Genomic DNA, 16,039 nt, shown 5'->3' with positions numbered 1-16,039 from the left:
TGTTAACACGTTGTACGCACGAAGTATGTTCTGTCGTGAGTAATATGAAAAATGAAAGAAAACAACCAGAACAATAAGACCAGATTCTACACAAGTGTCACTGTGTCATTGACTTTATGACCTAAAAAGGAATAGGTGTCATCATCTTACCATGTGTCCCAAGCAGTTTCCCAAAGTTTCACAAATCTTGTCTGGTTATTGAGCGGACAATGACTTTATATTAACTTGTAATGTGACCTTACTCTTTGACTTTATTACTCAAAAGGAGAAAGTTGCTATCAAGGACATCACAAGCGGTCATTTATTTTTCTCAAAACTAGGCTTATATCTTTAGTGCCAAAGGATTTTCCTTGAAGTGTCCGTGTGACTTAGACCTTGTAACCTCAATCAATATCGGTCATCTTCTGATCATTGGTTATGTACCTGCCAAGTTTAAAAAAACCAGAAGCTTATTCCTTGCCAAAATCGATAAAGATTTTACACAAGTGATTTTGAATTAAAAATCAGCAGGGGTACGACCATAGTCTTAAAAGTATGAAGACACCACCTTATAGGTAGGTATCAAATTATTGAGCAGACATCGATTTGGCGAACACGAAAACACGGGCGTGCGCATCAAGACAAATGAATGGACGAGCGCTATTTTAGTAACCTTTAGGTGTATGAAAATTTTAATATAAAAATACAAGATTTAAAGCTTATACAGCTTGATCCGTTGTGCGTGGCAAATTAATGAATTTCTATTAAAAACGTTTACAGATGCGACGGGCGATGAAAATTGCAGGTACAAATATCCTCTGAAACTTCAAGACTTTGGGCAAAATTATTTTGTATTTACAGTAATATGTTTTATACCAGCTTTTGAGAACATTGGCTTCCAAAAATAACCTTATTCTTTTCATTTATGTAGTTCATAAATAACGTTTTAAACATGCATAAACAACTACCTACCTACCTACATATCTACCTACCCAGAAATGTTTCTTTATTAATAAACATGTTTATTGTTGCCTAAGGGCAAAAAGTAAGTATTTTATGGTTCTTGTTGTTCTATGCCACTCGAGGAACAGCCGTGTCTCACCTGATTAGAAAAGAAAAAAAACACATCTTGCTTTGAGCATGCTAACTGGATGTACATGAGCGTTAAAATCGAGGTTTGGTTTAAATTTGAACTGTAGTCAAATATTGACTGATCGCAAAAGATAATCTCTATGATTCAATTCACTTGAGATATGAAAACAAAATCCAAATTAATTTAATTTATTCAATATATTCAAATCAAAGTAGAAAGGGGGCATATTTCGGCAGTGTTTGGCAAACTAACCCCTCTTGATTGAAAAAAAAATGTGTCAAGCAATGAAATCTTTTGAGGAATAAGCTATACGGAAGTCTATCAGAGTTATCTTCTCTTTCAAATAAATTCCAATTAAATAAAAATGTTGTAGATTTTTGATGTAATTTGAAAAAAGTAAATATTTACAAAAAGAAAGTCCAAACAAGAGAGTCATAATGACAAGAACAACAATCTATTTGATGACTATGTAGTCAGTCAACTGATATCATTCTAAAATAGTTCTGTAAATAGAAAAAAAAGTTAATTGTTGCTACAGAAAGTCAATGGTTGCTATTGAAAGTCAAATGAAATTGAAGTCAGTGGTTAAAAAGAAAAACCAATGGTTAATATGAATACTGTATAAGTTTGGAGAAGAAGAAAAGACAATGGTTGCTATCGATATCACTGGTATTTTGATAAAAATAAATGGTTGCTATCGAAGTCAATGGTTGCATTGAAGTTAACTGGTTGCAATCAAAAGCAACTTGTACCTTCAGAAAGTCAGTGGTTGCTACGTACAATTATGGTTGCTATGGAATGCACTTATTGATTATTTCTACTATACAATGTTTTATGCCAAATATATCTTAACTTTTTAGTATGTTCTATTTACACAAGAAGAGAACACATGCGCATCCAGGACAGGACAAACTCGGTAGTGGTCCACTAGACAATGTTCCATCTATCTAAGCTATAGTCTTAGTGGATTCAGAGACGATTACTTTGAATATGAACATGCAAGAAAAACCAGTGACCCCTGGAGTGGAAAAGTCACCATATGACCTATACAGTGTTGGTGCGGTATAAACCCTCTCCCCCACCCAAATAAAGCAAGAGGTCCCAGAGGGATCTCGATCGCTCAACTGAAAAATAGGTCAATCGGTCGAAGTGGAGTCCCTTTTCACCCCATAAGCACAATTTTAAAAAACGAAACAGCCTAACCTGAAAAAGTTTTGTACACAGTCACCAAGAAATTTTTTGTGTAAAATTATTAAAATTAAACCCGAGTGGTTGAGATGTTGTTTAGCTGTTGCTTTTTAATTTTAGCTCTGGCAGCCATTTTATTAAACAGTTCAGCCTGTCACAGTTAGAGGTGAGCTAATAAAAATATGACGGAAAAAGAAAGGAACAAACACTTGACCTGGCTGGGGATTGAACTGTCGAACAAGATCCCATGTGGTGGGACAAATTTTAACCCTAGGGGTTTTATTTCAAGAAACATGGTAGACACACACTATAACATGTTTCACGCCAAATATCTAAGCTCTATCTCTTTTGGATTAAAGTTTTTACTATATACATAAAATGAGAAAATCAATGACCCCTGGCGTGGGGCCAATTCTTACCTTAGGGCTTTTATTTGAATAGAGTTTGCTTCATACCAAATATTTAAGCTCTAGCTCCTTTGGATTTTCACAAGAAGATTTTTTTAAAGTTTTTACTATATAGATGTTTATAAGGAAAATCAATGATCCCCTGGGGTGGGGCCAATTTTGACCCTAGGGCTTTTATTTGAACAAACTTGGTAGACATTACTAGAAGATGTTTCGTGCCAAATATATAAGCTGTAGCTCTTTTTCATTTTCACAAGAAGATCTTTTATAGTTCTTAGTTCATACATATAAGGAAAATCAATGACCCCTGGCGCGGGGCCAATTTTGACCCTATGACATTTATTTGAACAAACTTAGTAGAAATCTACTAGATAATGTTTCATGCCAAATATCTAATCTATAATGCTTTTGGATTGTCATAAGATTTTTTTTAAGTTTGTAATAAATACATATAAAAAAAGTTAATGACCCTCTGGGGTGGGGTCAATTTTGACCCTAGGAATTTTGTTTTAACAAACTTGGTAGACATCCACTTTAAGATGATTCATGCCAAATATCTAAGCTCTTACTTTTTCGGTTTTCTAAAAGAGGTTTTTAAAGATTTTTTTTGTAAAATAATATTTTGGTTGCCATGGCAACCAGAGTTCTTTATGGAATCTAATTTTTTGAACAACATTGGGAGAGCTTCATGCAAGGAACATTCCTACAACAAATTTGGCAAAGTGGTTTAGGAGGAAAAGTTGTTTTAAGAAATTCATGATACACGGACGCACGCACGACGATGGACGACAGACAATGGGACATCACAAAAGTCACCTTGAGGACATTGTCCCCAGGTGAGCTAACAAAAAACCAACTGATGGGCGGGGGCTTATGCTAAGATTTCTAAATCAAAAGCTTTAAACAAATATCTTAATAAGAAAATTTAAAAAAAAAAACCTTTTTTAATTTCAATTGGTCACACTTGATGTTTTGTTCAAGTATGAATCCTTTCCATAAATTATTGTTCAATGATCAATTTTACATCTGAAACTGAGCAAATAGTCCAAATAAGTCATAGCTGTACATCAAAGATAATTTCGTCAAATTATCTACGTCAGCTGATATAAATGTTCAATTTAACATCTAAAACTGTGCACAAGGTCCAAAATTTATAGCTGTCAATCAAAGGATAAGACAGTAGGTCACTTTGTAAAAATCTAGGTTAGCTGATATCAAAAATCAATTATTCAGTGACCCTAAAATCCACTCAAACATAAACGGATGGACGGTTTAATTACTATATGCCCGGAGGCATGATAAAAAATGTAACTAACTTACTACTTGTTCATATGATTATTGTGAAACTATTTGATTAACATACATGAAGCATAAATCTAGTACAATTTTGAAAGACGTAAATACAACAGTAATCATATATTTGGTAATCTGAATTTCAGCTATAATTCAAAACATATTAAACTAATAAAGACACAGCTGAATTTATTTGTGAAGAAAAAAAAACCAACAAATTGCCTTGTGCAAATATCTTGTCATAAAAGGGAGATAACAAATGTCAAATATAAAGTGATAGCAGAACAAAGTTATCTTTCTTGACGGACAGACTGACAGACGGATGGACGGTTCAATAACTATTTGCCCGTGGGCATGATGAAAATGTTCATACAAAATAACCATACTAACTACTTTTTCTTCTGATTATTATGACACTATAGGATGCATACCTCTAGTACAGTTTTGAATGACTTAAATACAACAGTAATCAAATAGTGAGATAACAAATGTCAGATAATAAAGTGATAGCAGAACAGAGATATCTTTGTAAAATTAAAAACAAAAGAGATAGTAAAAATCATTTCAGAAAACCTAACATCCTAGATTATGAACAACTGGAAAATTTATCAAAAGTTTTATGTGCTTTAAAATATTGAAAATCTGGTGACTTCGTGATCTAAATTTGCTGCAGATAAACACAAAAGTAATTATTTAATGACAATTCTTTCATGTGTCTTTACCTTTTTCTAGTGTTTATTAAAAGTTATTTAAATTTTTGTATCAGATTAGTTTCTTTTTTTATTTCATAGTGTTTATTAAAGCTACTATAAATTGTATAGTTAGAAAGCAAGAGTTGTTTTGTCGATTTAACAATAAACAATCGTCATCTGATTGTTAGTATCTTAAAAACGAAAATTCATCAATATTCCATAAAAATTCATAATCTGATATGTTTAAAACTTATATATTTCAGAATGTATCAGGTCCCAAATTACACTCAGACTGTGTCATTGCGATTATCAGAGGTTCTGTCTGATATAGGTGTTGATGAGAGGATAGTGCTGAAGAGGAGAAGAACATTGCTTCTGAATGAATCAATAAAGAATATATATTCGCCGGCAGATGGTTTTACATTCAATTTTGGGAGTCAGTCAGAAGGTACAACAACAATAGGAATGAACTCAGACTTAGATTACCTTTTTTGTGATACAAGACTGGAGAGAGTGGGTACCTGGTGCAGTAAATCTATTGATGATTCAAAATAATTCTGTATCTCCAGGATATTGTTTACTTCAGGCGCTGAGACGTGATGCTCCTCTTCCTCTTGACGGTGAATCTTTTGGAAACTTTTTCAAGGCAGAACAGAAAAATTACTTTATAAGAATCCTGTACTATCTATATATGCAAGATTAGGTATAGAAATGCATGGACCAGCAGGTGTGCAACAATATGGACCAGGCCACTGTGATAAAGATATTGTTTTAGCTCTACATTGTAAAACATGGTCACAACAAGCTAGACAATGGTTGGATCAACAATGCGGTGGTCGATGGCCATCTACTGAAATAAAACAACTTTGCAGCAGAACTGGGTGCTTTGTTGTTCCTGTTGGATGTAGGGGCAGTGAATATGAGCAACTTGAATGGAGAATATCAACATCTTTATCTGAAAGGCTGTTAATGTTTAACTTAAACATTACACAGATTCGCTGTTATGTCTTGATGAAAATGCTTATAAAAACATTTATCAATCCACTGTTTAAAGATGTTATTTCAAGTTTTATGTGTAAAACTGTACTCTTCCACTGTATCGCCAATACACATCCTAACATCTGGAGAGAATATAACTTACTTTCTTGTCTTTCACTGTGTTTTTATCTCCTGTACAACAATATCATTAATGAGAATTGTCCACATTTTATCATACCTGGGAACAATTTAATGAGAGGTAAGATTTCATCTGAAATCAAACCGTATATCCTGGAAATACTCAAAAATATAATCAACAGTGAAGGAGTGACACTACTTGGGATTAAATGTGATAATCTTGGTTCAAGGCTTCAACTCAAGTTTTATAACAGATGTCCAATCAAGTCAAGTCACATTATTTCAGGACAACTATTACAAAATATCACTGTAGGAATATCTGGGAAACTGTTAAATACTTATTATCATCTTCAGGACAGAAGTCCTAATGAAGCTGTAGAAATATTAAAAAGCAATTTATCAAAGCTATTCAATTGCCAATATGAAGGATTGTATAAGACAGCCAGTCATATTGTTACATCATTGTATTGTACAATACTTGGATCTGTACTGGCCTCAATCAATATAAATCAGTACAACACTGTATCAGCAGATACGCTCGAGATCATCTCACTTGGTCTGAATACAGATGTTGCATCAAGTAAACTGAAACTAGCTTCAATCTTATACTGTGTGCAAGAAATACAAAAAGCTAACGTAGTACTCAGTGAGATTGAAAGAAGATATGATCTACAAATTGTTGAGCCTGGCTGTAATTGTAATGTATTTGAAAGGAAAACATTAAAACAAGGATTCAAAGTTTTATGTGAAAATCATAATGAAGAAGTCTTACAGTATATAACAGCATTATGTGTAAGATTTCTGCCATGTGAAATTCACTGTGTGCCAAATGAACTCAGATATGAAATGTTCAGATCTACACAAGAGGACAGAGTGTTTCGTTCAATAAAGGACGATGAATGGATGGATTATGCTGTGGTGGATTCTCTCCCGTATCTCTACTTTTTACAATACAAGATTAACAGCGATCTAGGGAGACATGACGAAAAACAAGCCGCTCTTTTCAAACTTGTAAGAACCATAAAAGAGGAACCAAACCTTGGACATCGGGAAACAGCTCTAAATATTCTTGGAAAGTGCATGGAACAAGAAGGTAGAGCTGGAGATGCTTTACAGTGTTACTCGATGTCACTTCATGTAAGAGGGAGAAACAATGTTGCAAAGATTCATATCGCCACACTAATTTCTGTTCTGATAAATTCAGGGACATAAAAGGTACAGAAATGTGGAAATGACAAAGACAGTAACAGAAATAAGTGGTATATACAAGCCAGATTAGGACAGCAACATTCATGAAACATTCATGCTTAACATCACTTTCTTCTATCTGATCCATAATTCCATATATGAAAGAGATAAAGCAAACTTTAAGCGTTTGACTATAAAGATGTTCCCGTGGTATTTTGCAATTGTAACAGTTACAATGATTTTATACATGTTTTCTTTTCATATTGTTTGTTGTACATACATGCTTTCTTTTAATCATTTATATATACCGTTTTGTAAAAGATTATTTATAAATATATAATATTTTCAAACTAACAATATTTCTTAATATATTTTAAGAACAACAAAAGAACCGCTAGGCGGAGCATTTTAAGCCCGAATGTGTTTTTTAGTAAGGATGAAGCTTTTATAAGACCTGGGAATTAAATAAAGTATTTCCTCCTTCAAATAGCAATCCTCCTATGAAGTTTGAATATTGTGGGCCAAATGGAACTTATGTTATGCTCAGGAATCTGTTTTCAGTTTTCAGGTTATAGTGACCTTGCCATTTGACACTGTGACCCAAAAATCATTAGAGGTCTTCTAATCAATATAAACAATAATTTTATGAAATTTGAACACTGTGGACCAAGTTGAACTTAAGTTATTGTTCGGAAACTGTTTTCAGTTTTAAAATAATAGTGGCCTAGACCTTTGACCTTGTGGCCCCAAAATCAATAGGGTTCTTTTACCCAATATGGACAATCAGCCTATGAAGTTTGAACACTGTGGGCCAAATGGAACTTAAGTTATGCTCCGGAAACTGTTTTCAGTTTTAAGGTAATAGTGACCGTGACCTTTGACATTGTGGCCCCAAAATCAATAGGGGTCTTTTACCCAATATGGACAATCATCCTATGAAGTTTAAACACTTAGGGCCGAAATTAACTTCAGCTCTGGAAACTGTTTTCAGTTTTAAGGGAATAGTGACCTTGACCTTTGACCCCAAAATCAATAGGGGTCTTCTTCCTAATATGGTCAATCATCTTATGAAGTTTAAACTGTGGGCCAATTGAAACTTAAGTAATGCTCCGGAAACCAATTGGCTAACGGACGGACGTCAGGGGGTATAGAAATTCTTTCGGGCATATAAAAATTCTATCTGAATGTATAAAACAGAAAATCTTTGAATAATTTTAATTTGCTTAGAGTTATTTTATAATGCTATTCAGTTCCTTTGTCCTCTAATTCATAAGGCATGAGTGAGTAAAAATTTTTTCTTTAATCAAGTTTTTCTTGTATTGTTGTGAGCATTGTAAATTGAGATATACATAATGTATAATTTGCTTAGATAAATAAATTAAACAATTGAAACAATTTTTGTTACAGTATTATTTAAAAAAAAGAACAGACAGTGAAAAAGAAATCAGAAGCAAAAGGAGCTTCATTATATACTATAATGCAAGTAGTAAAAGGTCCCCCACAACAAAAATTAAATGTATACTCCCTGTCATACAATGTATATTCAGCTGCATTTAGGGTAGGTAAGAGAAAATGTCCCTTTCATGGTTGAATAGGGAATCTATGCCAAGAACAGTTTTAATTGGCTGGAAATAGTGCATTTATGTTGTAACTTAAGACAAATATTTCAAATTTGTCAAACAAATTTTATCTACAAGATGGATACATTAAGCAGTAATTTTTTTTATCAAACGCATTGTGCTCTTCAGTATTTGAGGAATAACACTATAAATTGCTAAAAAATACACATGTAACGTTTGTAGGTTTCTGATGCAAACACGTACATTGTATGACTTTTTTTTAAAGAAAAAAGGAAGATAGCTTCATGAATCGACATCAGCCGTACATGTAAAACTATATAAACGTCACGATAATCCAATGTTAAGCAATGTCTCAAACTTGAAATATTATAATTTATGTTAATGCCAGTTCCATCTACAAGTTACAGTACTTATTTATACCTGTCCAGTAATTAATCATTTTAATCCAGCATACTAGATGAGTAAAAGAAGAGCCGGTTAAACCGGGTGATGCTCCCCGACTAGGTTTTGGACACAGAAAAGTATATCTTTTGTAGTTTCAGTTATGTCCCGGACAAAGTTCAAAGTGTGTTAATCCATAACTAAGACAAGGCAGAGTTACTGTTCTTTGCACTGCACTTCTACTCAATAAGATCTTTCTACTGACTTGTGCGTGAAACTTATTTTTGTGAAATAGTTGTAAAATCCAACTTCAAATTACGAAGTTAAAGGCCGGACACGATTTTGATGCAAGGTCATACTGTGACCTTGACCTTCAAAGTAGCGACCCAAATGTTGCGTGCGACACGTCATCTCAATATGGTGATCATTTCTAGTTGTAATATCCGACTTCAAATAACGAAGGTATGGGCCGGACACGTTTTTGCCATAGTCATGCTGTGACCTAAACCTTCAAGGTAGCGACCCAAATGTTAAGCCTTACACGTCATCTTAATATGGTGATCATTTCTGTGAAATAGTTGTAAAATCCGACTTCAAATAACGAAGTTATGGGCTTGACACGATTTTGCTGCAAGGTCATGCTGTGAACTTGACCTTCAAGGTAGCGATCCAAATGTTGCTCTCAATATGTTGATCATTTCTATGAAATAGTTGTAAAATACAACTTCAAATAACGAAGTTATGGGCCGGATGCGATTTTGCTTCAAGTCATGCTGTGACCTTGACTTTCAAGATAGCAACCAAAATGTTGCACGCGACACGTCGTTCTAATATGGTGATCATTTCTGTGAAATAGTTGTAAAATCCGACTTCAAATAGCGAAATTATGGGCCGGACACGATTTTGCTTCAAGGTCAAGCTGTGACCTTGACCTTCAATGTAGCGGCCCAAATGTTGCGTGTGACACGTTGCCTCAATATGGTGATCATTTCTGTGAAATAGTTGTAAATTCTGACTTCAAATAACGAAGTTATGGGCCTGACACGATTTTGCTTCAAGGTCATGCTGTGACCTTGACCTTCAAGGTAGCGCCCCAAATGTTGCGCGCGACACGTCCTTTCAATAACAAAGTAATGGGCCGGACAGGAATGCGGGACATGCATTCGTATGACAAAATGACGGACGGACAGACGGAACAAGGCGAAAAATGAAAAAAACTTTGAGAACAAGTGAAAAAATGAAAATGCTATGCCACTGCATTAATGCAACACGAAAAATTAGTAGGACCAGATGTAGATCTTTTTTGTTTCCATACTATTGAACTTAGAAAAATGTATTAACAGTAACAGTTATTTTTCTTAGATACTATCTTTTCAATTAAGCATTTATATATATTTTTCTGAAAACCATAAAAACATAAACAAATTACAACCATCATTATATACATAGTGTGTATCATCATGCCCTTCTGATGTGCATAAATATCCCTGCAAAGTAAAACATCTCTTTCACCAAAGGTCATGGCCTTTAGACTAACTCCCAGCAATTGAATCTTATTTAGCAAAATTATATAACATTTACGCATGAACAAAAACATTCCAATGCATGTTGTTTCCCTTTCATTACTTAAATATGATTTGCAGAAAAGCCATGACCTCTCAGGCAGGGCCAACTTTGACACCAAAGCTGTAATTTGAGAGATCTTTATAGAGGTTCACTAGACAATGTTTTATGCTACATATCTGAGCTCTCGCTCTTTTAAGTTAAAAAAAATATTTTTAACATTTTTACATTAATATATACAGGTGGAAAACACATTAACCTCGGGCAGGGCCAATTGTGACCTCAGGCCTACAATTTGAAAAATCTTGGTAGAGGTCCACCAAATAATGTCTTATGCAAAATATCTAAGCGTTATGCCTTGTGGTTCTTGACAAGAAACTTTTTTAATGGCAATATGGTTTTTATCTGGAATCAAATTCTTCCCACAACTTTAAAAGACATTCACCCAAGGAACAATCTTGGCAAGGGACTAGTGGTTTTTAACAAGAAGATTTTTAAGTTCACCATATAATCTCTATAACACAGACACACGTTGAAGATTAATTAAAGATCAATGTCAATATGTTTGTTGGTTGCAAGTTTTGTCTGTCCAAATATTAGTCATATCCATGCATAAATAAAAAAAATTCAATAATTTGACATTGACGGTCAAAGTCATTTAAAGCTCAAGGTCAGTTCACTCTTATAGAAGGTCTTGTCCAAAAGGTTGTTTTATCCAAGCATGAAGATGAGTCATTTATCAACTACCAACTTATAGTCAATTTTAGCAAAAATCAGTGAAAATTCGATAATTTTACCAAGGTGAAGGTGAAGGTCGGTCCAATTATAGGTTTATCCTAAGACTGTTACTTATTTGAAGTTGGAAGACAAGCCATTCAAAAATAGTAAGTTATATCCACTTTTGGCAAATATCAAGCAAACTTTTGACATTTGACATTGAAGGACAAGGTAATTTGACCTTGAAGGACAAAGTCAATTTTCAATTGGTGTCGTGCGTAGCTCAAAAGCTATGTAACCAAGAGAATGAGCTGTCAAGTACTAAATCGTCACTTAGGTTGATATCCGAGGCTACCTGATGAGTAGTAGAACCACAAGAGGCTTCTATTGCAACAGGCTTAACTGACTTCACAGAGTGATCAGAAGAGCTCGAATCGATATCAGCATTTGATCGCAAAAGCAGACATTTGTGGATGGAATAAGGACGTACGGAAAGATACCACCTTTTCTGAAACCTTCTGTAATACGTTTTTCGAATATTACTTTAAACATAGCACTGACTTTGTTTTTGGAAATTCAAAGGTCTGACTCAACCATCTTTGCTTGACTTACTACTCAAGCAGTTTCAATTTTCAATGTGAGTGGTCTTGGGCGTGAGACATAACAATACAACGTCATTTGCAATCGCTGATCTGATTTATTCGACACTTTTATGTGAAGACGCATCATCCTGTATCAGAAGTAGTGGACGTTGTGTATAGTGTCCAGTCCATAAAACCTCTGTCAGAGCAGGCATAGCTGGCGTTAATTGGTCCGTTACGATGATATGCATCACCTGACAAACCTTTGCTTAAGATGATCATGGAGGAATCGCATGTCCAGCAGTGTTAACACAGCAGTGAACGGAGATGTGTTCATTTGTTGTTACTGATAAAGAATGTGTATGTTTAGTTTTAGTAAGCATTATAACCTTCTGTCTAGCAGATTTGTTGAGATACAGAGCGACCTCATCACAATTAAAGATCTAGCATGGCTTATTGCATCCATGGTTTCCTTAAGCAATTCAAAAAAATCTCTAAGAGTGTTGACGTTGCAAAACACGCACGTCTTCTGTCTAATACATCTGTACAACGTAGACTCAGGTTAGGGTGTCTGCGTATGAATCCTCGCCACCATTTACGACTTGGTCCGTTCTTTGTTAAAACGCCTGCTTTATTATGCTCCTTTCCTATACACCATCCAAATCCTAAGAGCTGTGGCAGATAAAGGAAATCCACCATTGGCCATGTAGGTGATATAAAAGTGCTAACGCTTCGTCATCAGTTAACCCATTACCCAATGAGCATTTTGTGAAAAATGGCTGTTTTCATTGAAAAGGCTCCCATTACAAGTTCAAATTGCTATAAAACTATAAAAACTGCTTCAATGCTAATCAAACTTGGCGCAAATGTTGACTGGACCATTGCCTTTGTATCAACATGCTCAGGCTTAAATTTCTAGCCACCATGGCAACGAGGGGACATCTCAAAATTGCCAAAAATCACTATTTTGTGTTGATTTTTTCCATCAAAATTGATTTCAAAGTGCTGCAACTTCTCAATGGATTGAGATAGAGTCAAATGCTTTTCAGCGTTGATTACACGTTACCTTATGATCGATCTGGGGTCATTTTTAGCCTCTCAAAAGTCCAAAATTTTTCTTGCGACTAAAAGGGGGGGGGGTAGTGAAAAAGGGCGTAGAAAGGGTATATATCTGGTAGAATGGGTTAAGCAGAAAATTATGAAAATACCTCACTTACCAGGAAATCGCGTTTTCCATGTTAAAACAAGAGCCTTTACTGTATTTTGAGGAAAAAAATTGCGCTTTTCTAAATTTTTTTTTTTTTCATTAACAGGGAAAATTATGAAAATACCTGAAATTACCCAAAAAATCGCGTTTTCCATCGTTAAAACATAGCCTTACATGTAGTTTTGAGGAAAAAAAAATTGGTTTTCTAGAATTTTTTATTTTTTTCATTAAAACCCATTACCCCATGAGCATTTTGGGAAAAATGGCTGTTTTCATTTGAAAAGGCTCCCATTACAAGTTCAAATTGCGTATAAAACTATAAAAACTGGCTTCAGATGCTAATTCAAAACTTGGGCGCAAATGTTGACTGGACCATTGCCTTGTAACAACATGCTCAGGCTTTAAATTTCTAGCCACCATGTCAAAGTTGCGATATCTCAAAATTGCCAAAAATCCACTAGTTTGTGTTGATCTTTTTCCATCAAAATTTTTTCAAAGTGCTGGCAAGCTTCTTAAATGGATTGAGATAGAGTACAAAATGCTTTTCAGCGTGATTACACGTTACTATATGATCGTCTGGGGTCATTTTTTACCTCTCAAAAGTCCAAAAATTTCTTGGCGAGTGTTGGGGGCTTTAAATTAAGGCTTTTTTTTCACAATTTTGAGGCGACTAAAAGGGGGGGGGGGGGTGAAAAAGGGCGTAGAAAGGCGCCCCGTATATATCTGGTAATGGGTTAAGGCGGTTGAAACTCCCATCTTAGATTTATGTAGTGGGACTTTGTGATGAACTCTATCAGATAAGGACATCCTTGGCACTCCGAATAATTTTACAGCTGCAAATATGGTCATGTTTTCTGTTTTGAATGCTCTAAATGCTGCAGACATAGGCTCCGCCGACCATTTACGAAGTTTTTTGGGGGCGTTTGGATTGATTTTCCGTATCTTTGCAAAGAAATGAGTGAAACTACTACTAGTAAGGTAAGTATTTTGAATTTGCCAGGAAATTGAAAATATGTAATCGTTAAAGGTAAGTAATAATATGAGCCTAAATTACTCCAATTGAATCGACTTATATAATATATGTTTATTCATTTCAGATATGTACAAAAGTATTCAAGTCTAATCAAGTCAGCCCCAATCACAATCCAGTACAATGCAATGAGGATAGTTTCTTTTAATAAATGACGACAGCTGACTGGCTTCAAACTAACTTGCGCTTTGTCTAGCAATCATTGGATTACCCTTTTTAAGAACAAACTATCAGCCATACCCCCATGATCAGCAATATTACAATGATCTAAAGTTTAAGTTTATTTTTTGAATTTTTTCATTTGTATTTTACAAATTATACAAAAATATATTCAATCTTAAACTTAAAGACACTCTTACTTTTTTATCAAAAAGCATATATGCTTTTTTGGGTATTTTTAGAAATAATTTGCATATACAACGTAAAACAGTGCAATGAAATAGAAAATATTCAACGTCAAAATAAGCCGCCTTCCAGATAACGCGAGCCCAGAGAAAACGAATACAAAAAACTTTCGACAATAATCATGCGACTTAAAAAGGGTTTTAACCTTTACTTTTTGGGATTATTTTTAAAAAACTTTCAAAGATTTTGCATATCCCCAATTAAGGGAAAACCCAATTGATAAACCACTTTGCAATGTTGAAAAAATCCCGCCAATTTTACCGGGCCAAATGGGGAAAATAATTTAAAAAATTGAGAACCCCATTAATTGCTCATGAAAAATTTTTCTAAGATTTTAATTTTTTTTCGGGAAATTTTCAACGCTAGCTTTAAAAACCTTTGCCCATTTTCATTATAGGGGGAAATTTTAAAAGGGTTTAAAAGTTAAACCTTTTAAGAAAAAGATTTTTGTTTAAAAAAAAAAATTCTAGTTTCTAAGTTCAAAAGGTGGATTATTCTGGAAAGAGTCAAGTTAGGATTGACTTTTTCAATTTTTTGGGGTGAGCTTTGTCAAATATTAATGGGTGATATAAAGAAAAATATTTTTAAATTTGATCCGGGAATTAAAGCGGGGGGTTCAGGGGTTTGTGTCGGTGGGGCCCCCCCCATATTCCCCGTTATTCAAGTGAAATTGATGTGAAAAGGATGGGGGTTACGCAATTTCCATTTTTTTAAAGGTTCTCATTTAAAAAGTTTGGGGTAATTAAGTTTCCCGAATTGTTTTAAATATCATAAAAACAAACGCCGATTTTGCCAAGCGACCAAAACGGTTTAAAATTTTGGAAATAAATGGTTTGCAAATATACGGGACTCCCCGGGTTTTTTTCCAAGGATTCTTTAAATAATTTTCGGGGCCCTTTTTTGCAAAATTTCGCGGGATCCAGTTTTTTTTGTTATTTTTCCATTTTTTTTAAGGGTTCTAGGGCCAAGAACCCGAATTTTCAACATATGAAGAAAAAAAAAAGAGGAGGGGGTGAACTCAAACACCATTTACCCATTTTCCAATTTTAAAAAATTTTTTCCCGTTTTTTGGGGGAAAATAAGGGAAAATAATTTTTTTTGGACGGAAAAACTGACAAAACGCATGGGCTCCCCAACAGATTGATGTAATTATTAAGTTTTTTAGAAAGGAAAAAAATTTCAATAAATTAACTTTAACTCACTACTCTTTCTTCTTTAAATTCTTATGACACTTTTTGAGGAAATAAATCAAAGGTACAGTTTTGAAAAATTTAAACAAACCCAAAATTTAAAAAATCTCAATTACAGCTATAATTCAAGTATTTATAAAAATTAATATAGCCCAGAACAGAATTTAAAATGTGAAGAAAAAAAACAGAAAAAAAAAAGTCCTTTCCCATATTTTTATCTTCAAGGGAGAAAAACAAAATTTTTAAATAAAGTAACCCAAAAAGGGTTACTTTGAAAATTAAAAAACAAATTTGGGAAAACTGCCCCCGGTTATTATCTATCTTACCCGGAAGACTGAGGGAAAAGGGGCCCGAGAAAGTTGCAAATTGTAGAAAAACAAGGAAGAAAATCATTTCCAAAAACCCAAAAATCTTGATATGAAAAAACTT

General features: G+C 34.2%; 1 protein-coding gene across 1 annotated transcript; it reads left to right on the top strand.

Annotated features, from left to right (window-relative positions):
• Positions 1 to 5,363: 5,363 nt before the first annotated feature.
• Positions 5,364 to 6,980, top strand: LOC132717274 (uncharacterized). Its single transcript, XM_060700710.1, has one exon. The coding sequence runs from the start codon at positions 5,364 to 5,366 to the stop codon at positions 6,978 to 6,980; it is 1,617 nt and encodes a 538-aa protein (XP_060556693.1).
• The last annotated feature ends 9,059 nt before the right edge of the window (positions 6,981 to 16,039 follow it).

Source organism: Ruditapes philippinarum, unplaced genomic scaffold (assembly GCF_026571515.1).
Source record: "Ruditapes philippinarum isolate M1 unplaced genomic scaffold, ASM2657151v2 ctg17567_1_1_1_1, whole genome shotgun sequence".
NCBI classification, from domain to species: Eukaryota; Metazoa; Mollusca; class Bivalvia; order Venerida; family Veneridae; genus Ruditapes; species Ruditapes philippinarum.
The sequence above is the reverse complement of the archived record's forward strand: the minus strand, read 5'-3'. Positions and strand labels throughout refer to the sequence as shown.

What these genes read in the sequence shown, in the direction of transcription:
- LOC132717274 (XM_060700710.1), top strand. Translation starts at nt 5,364, where the DNA reads ATGCATGGACCAGCAGGTGTGCAACAATATGGACCAGGCCACTGTGAT.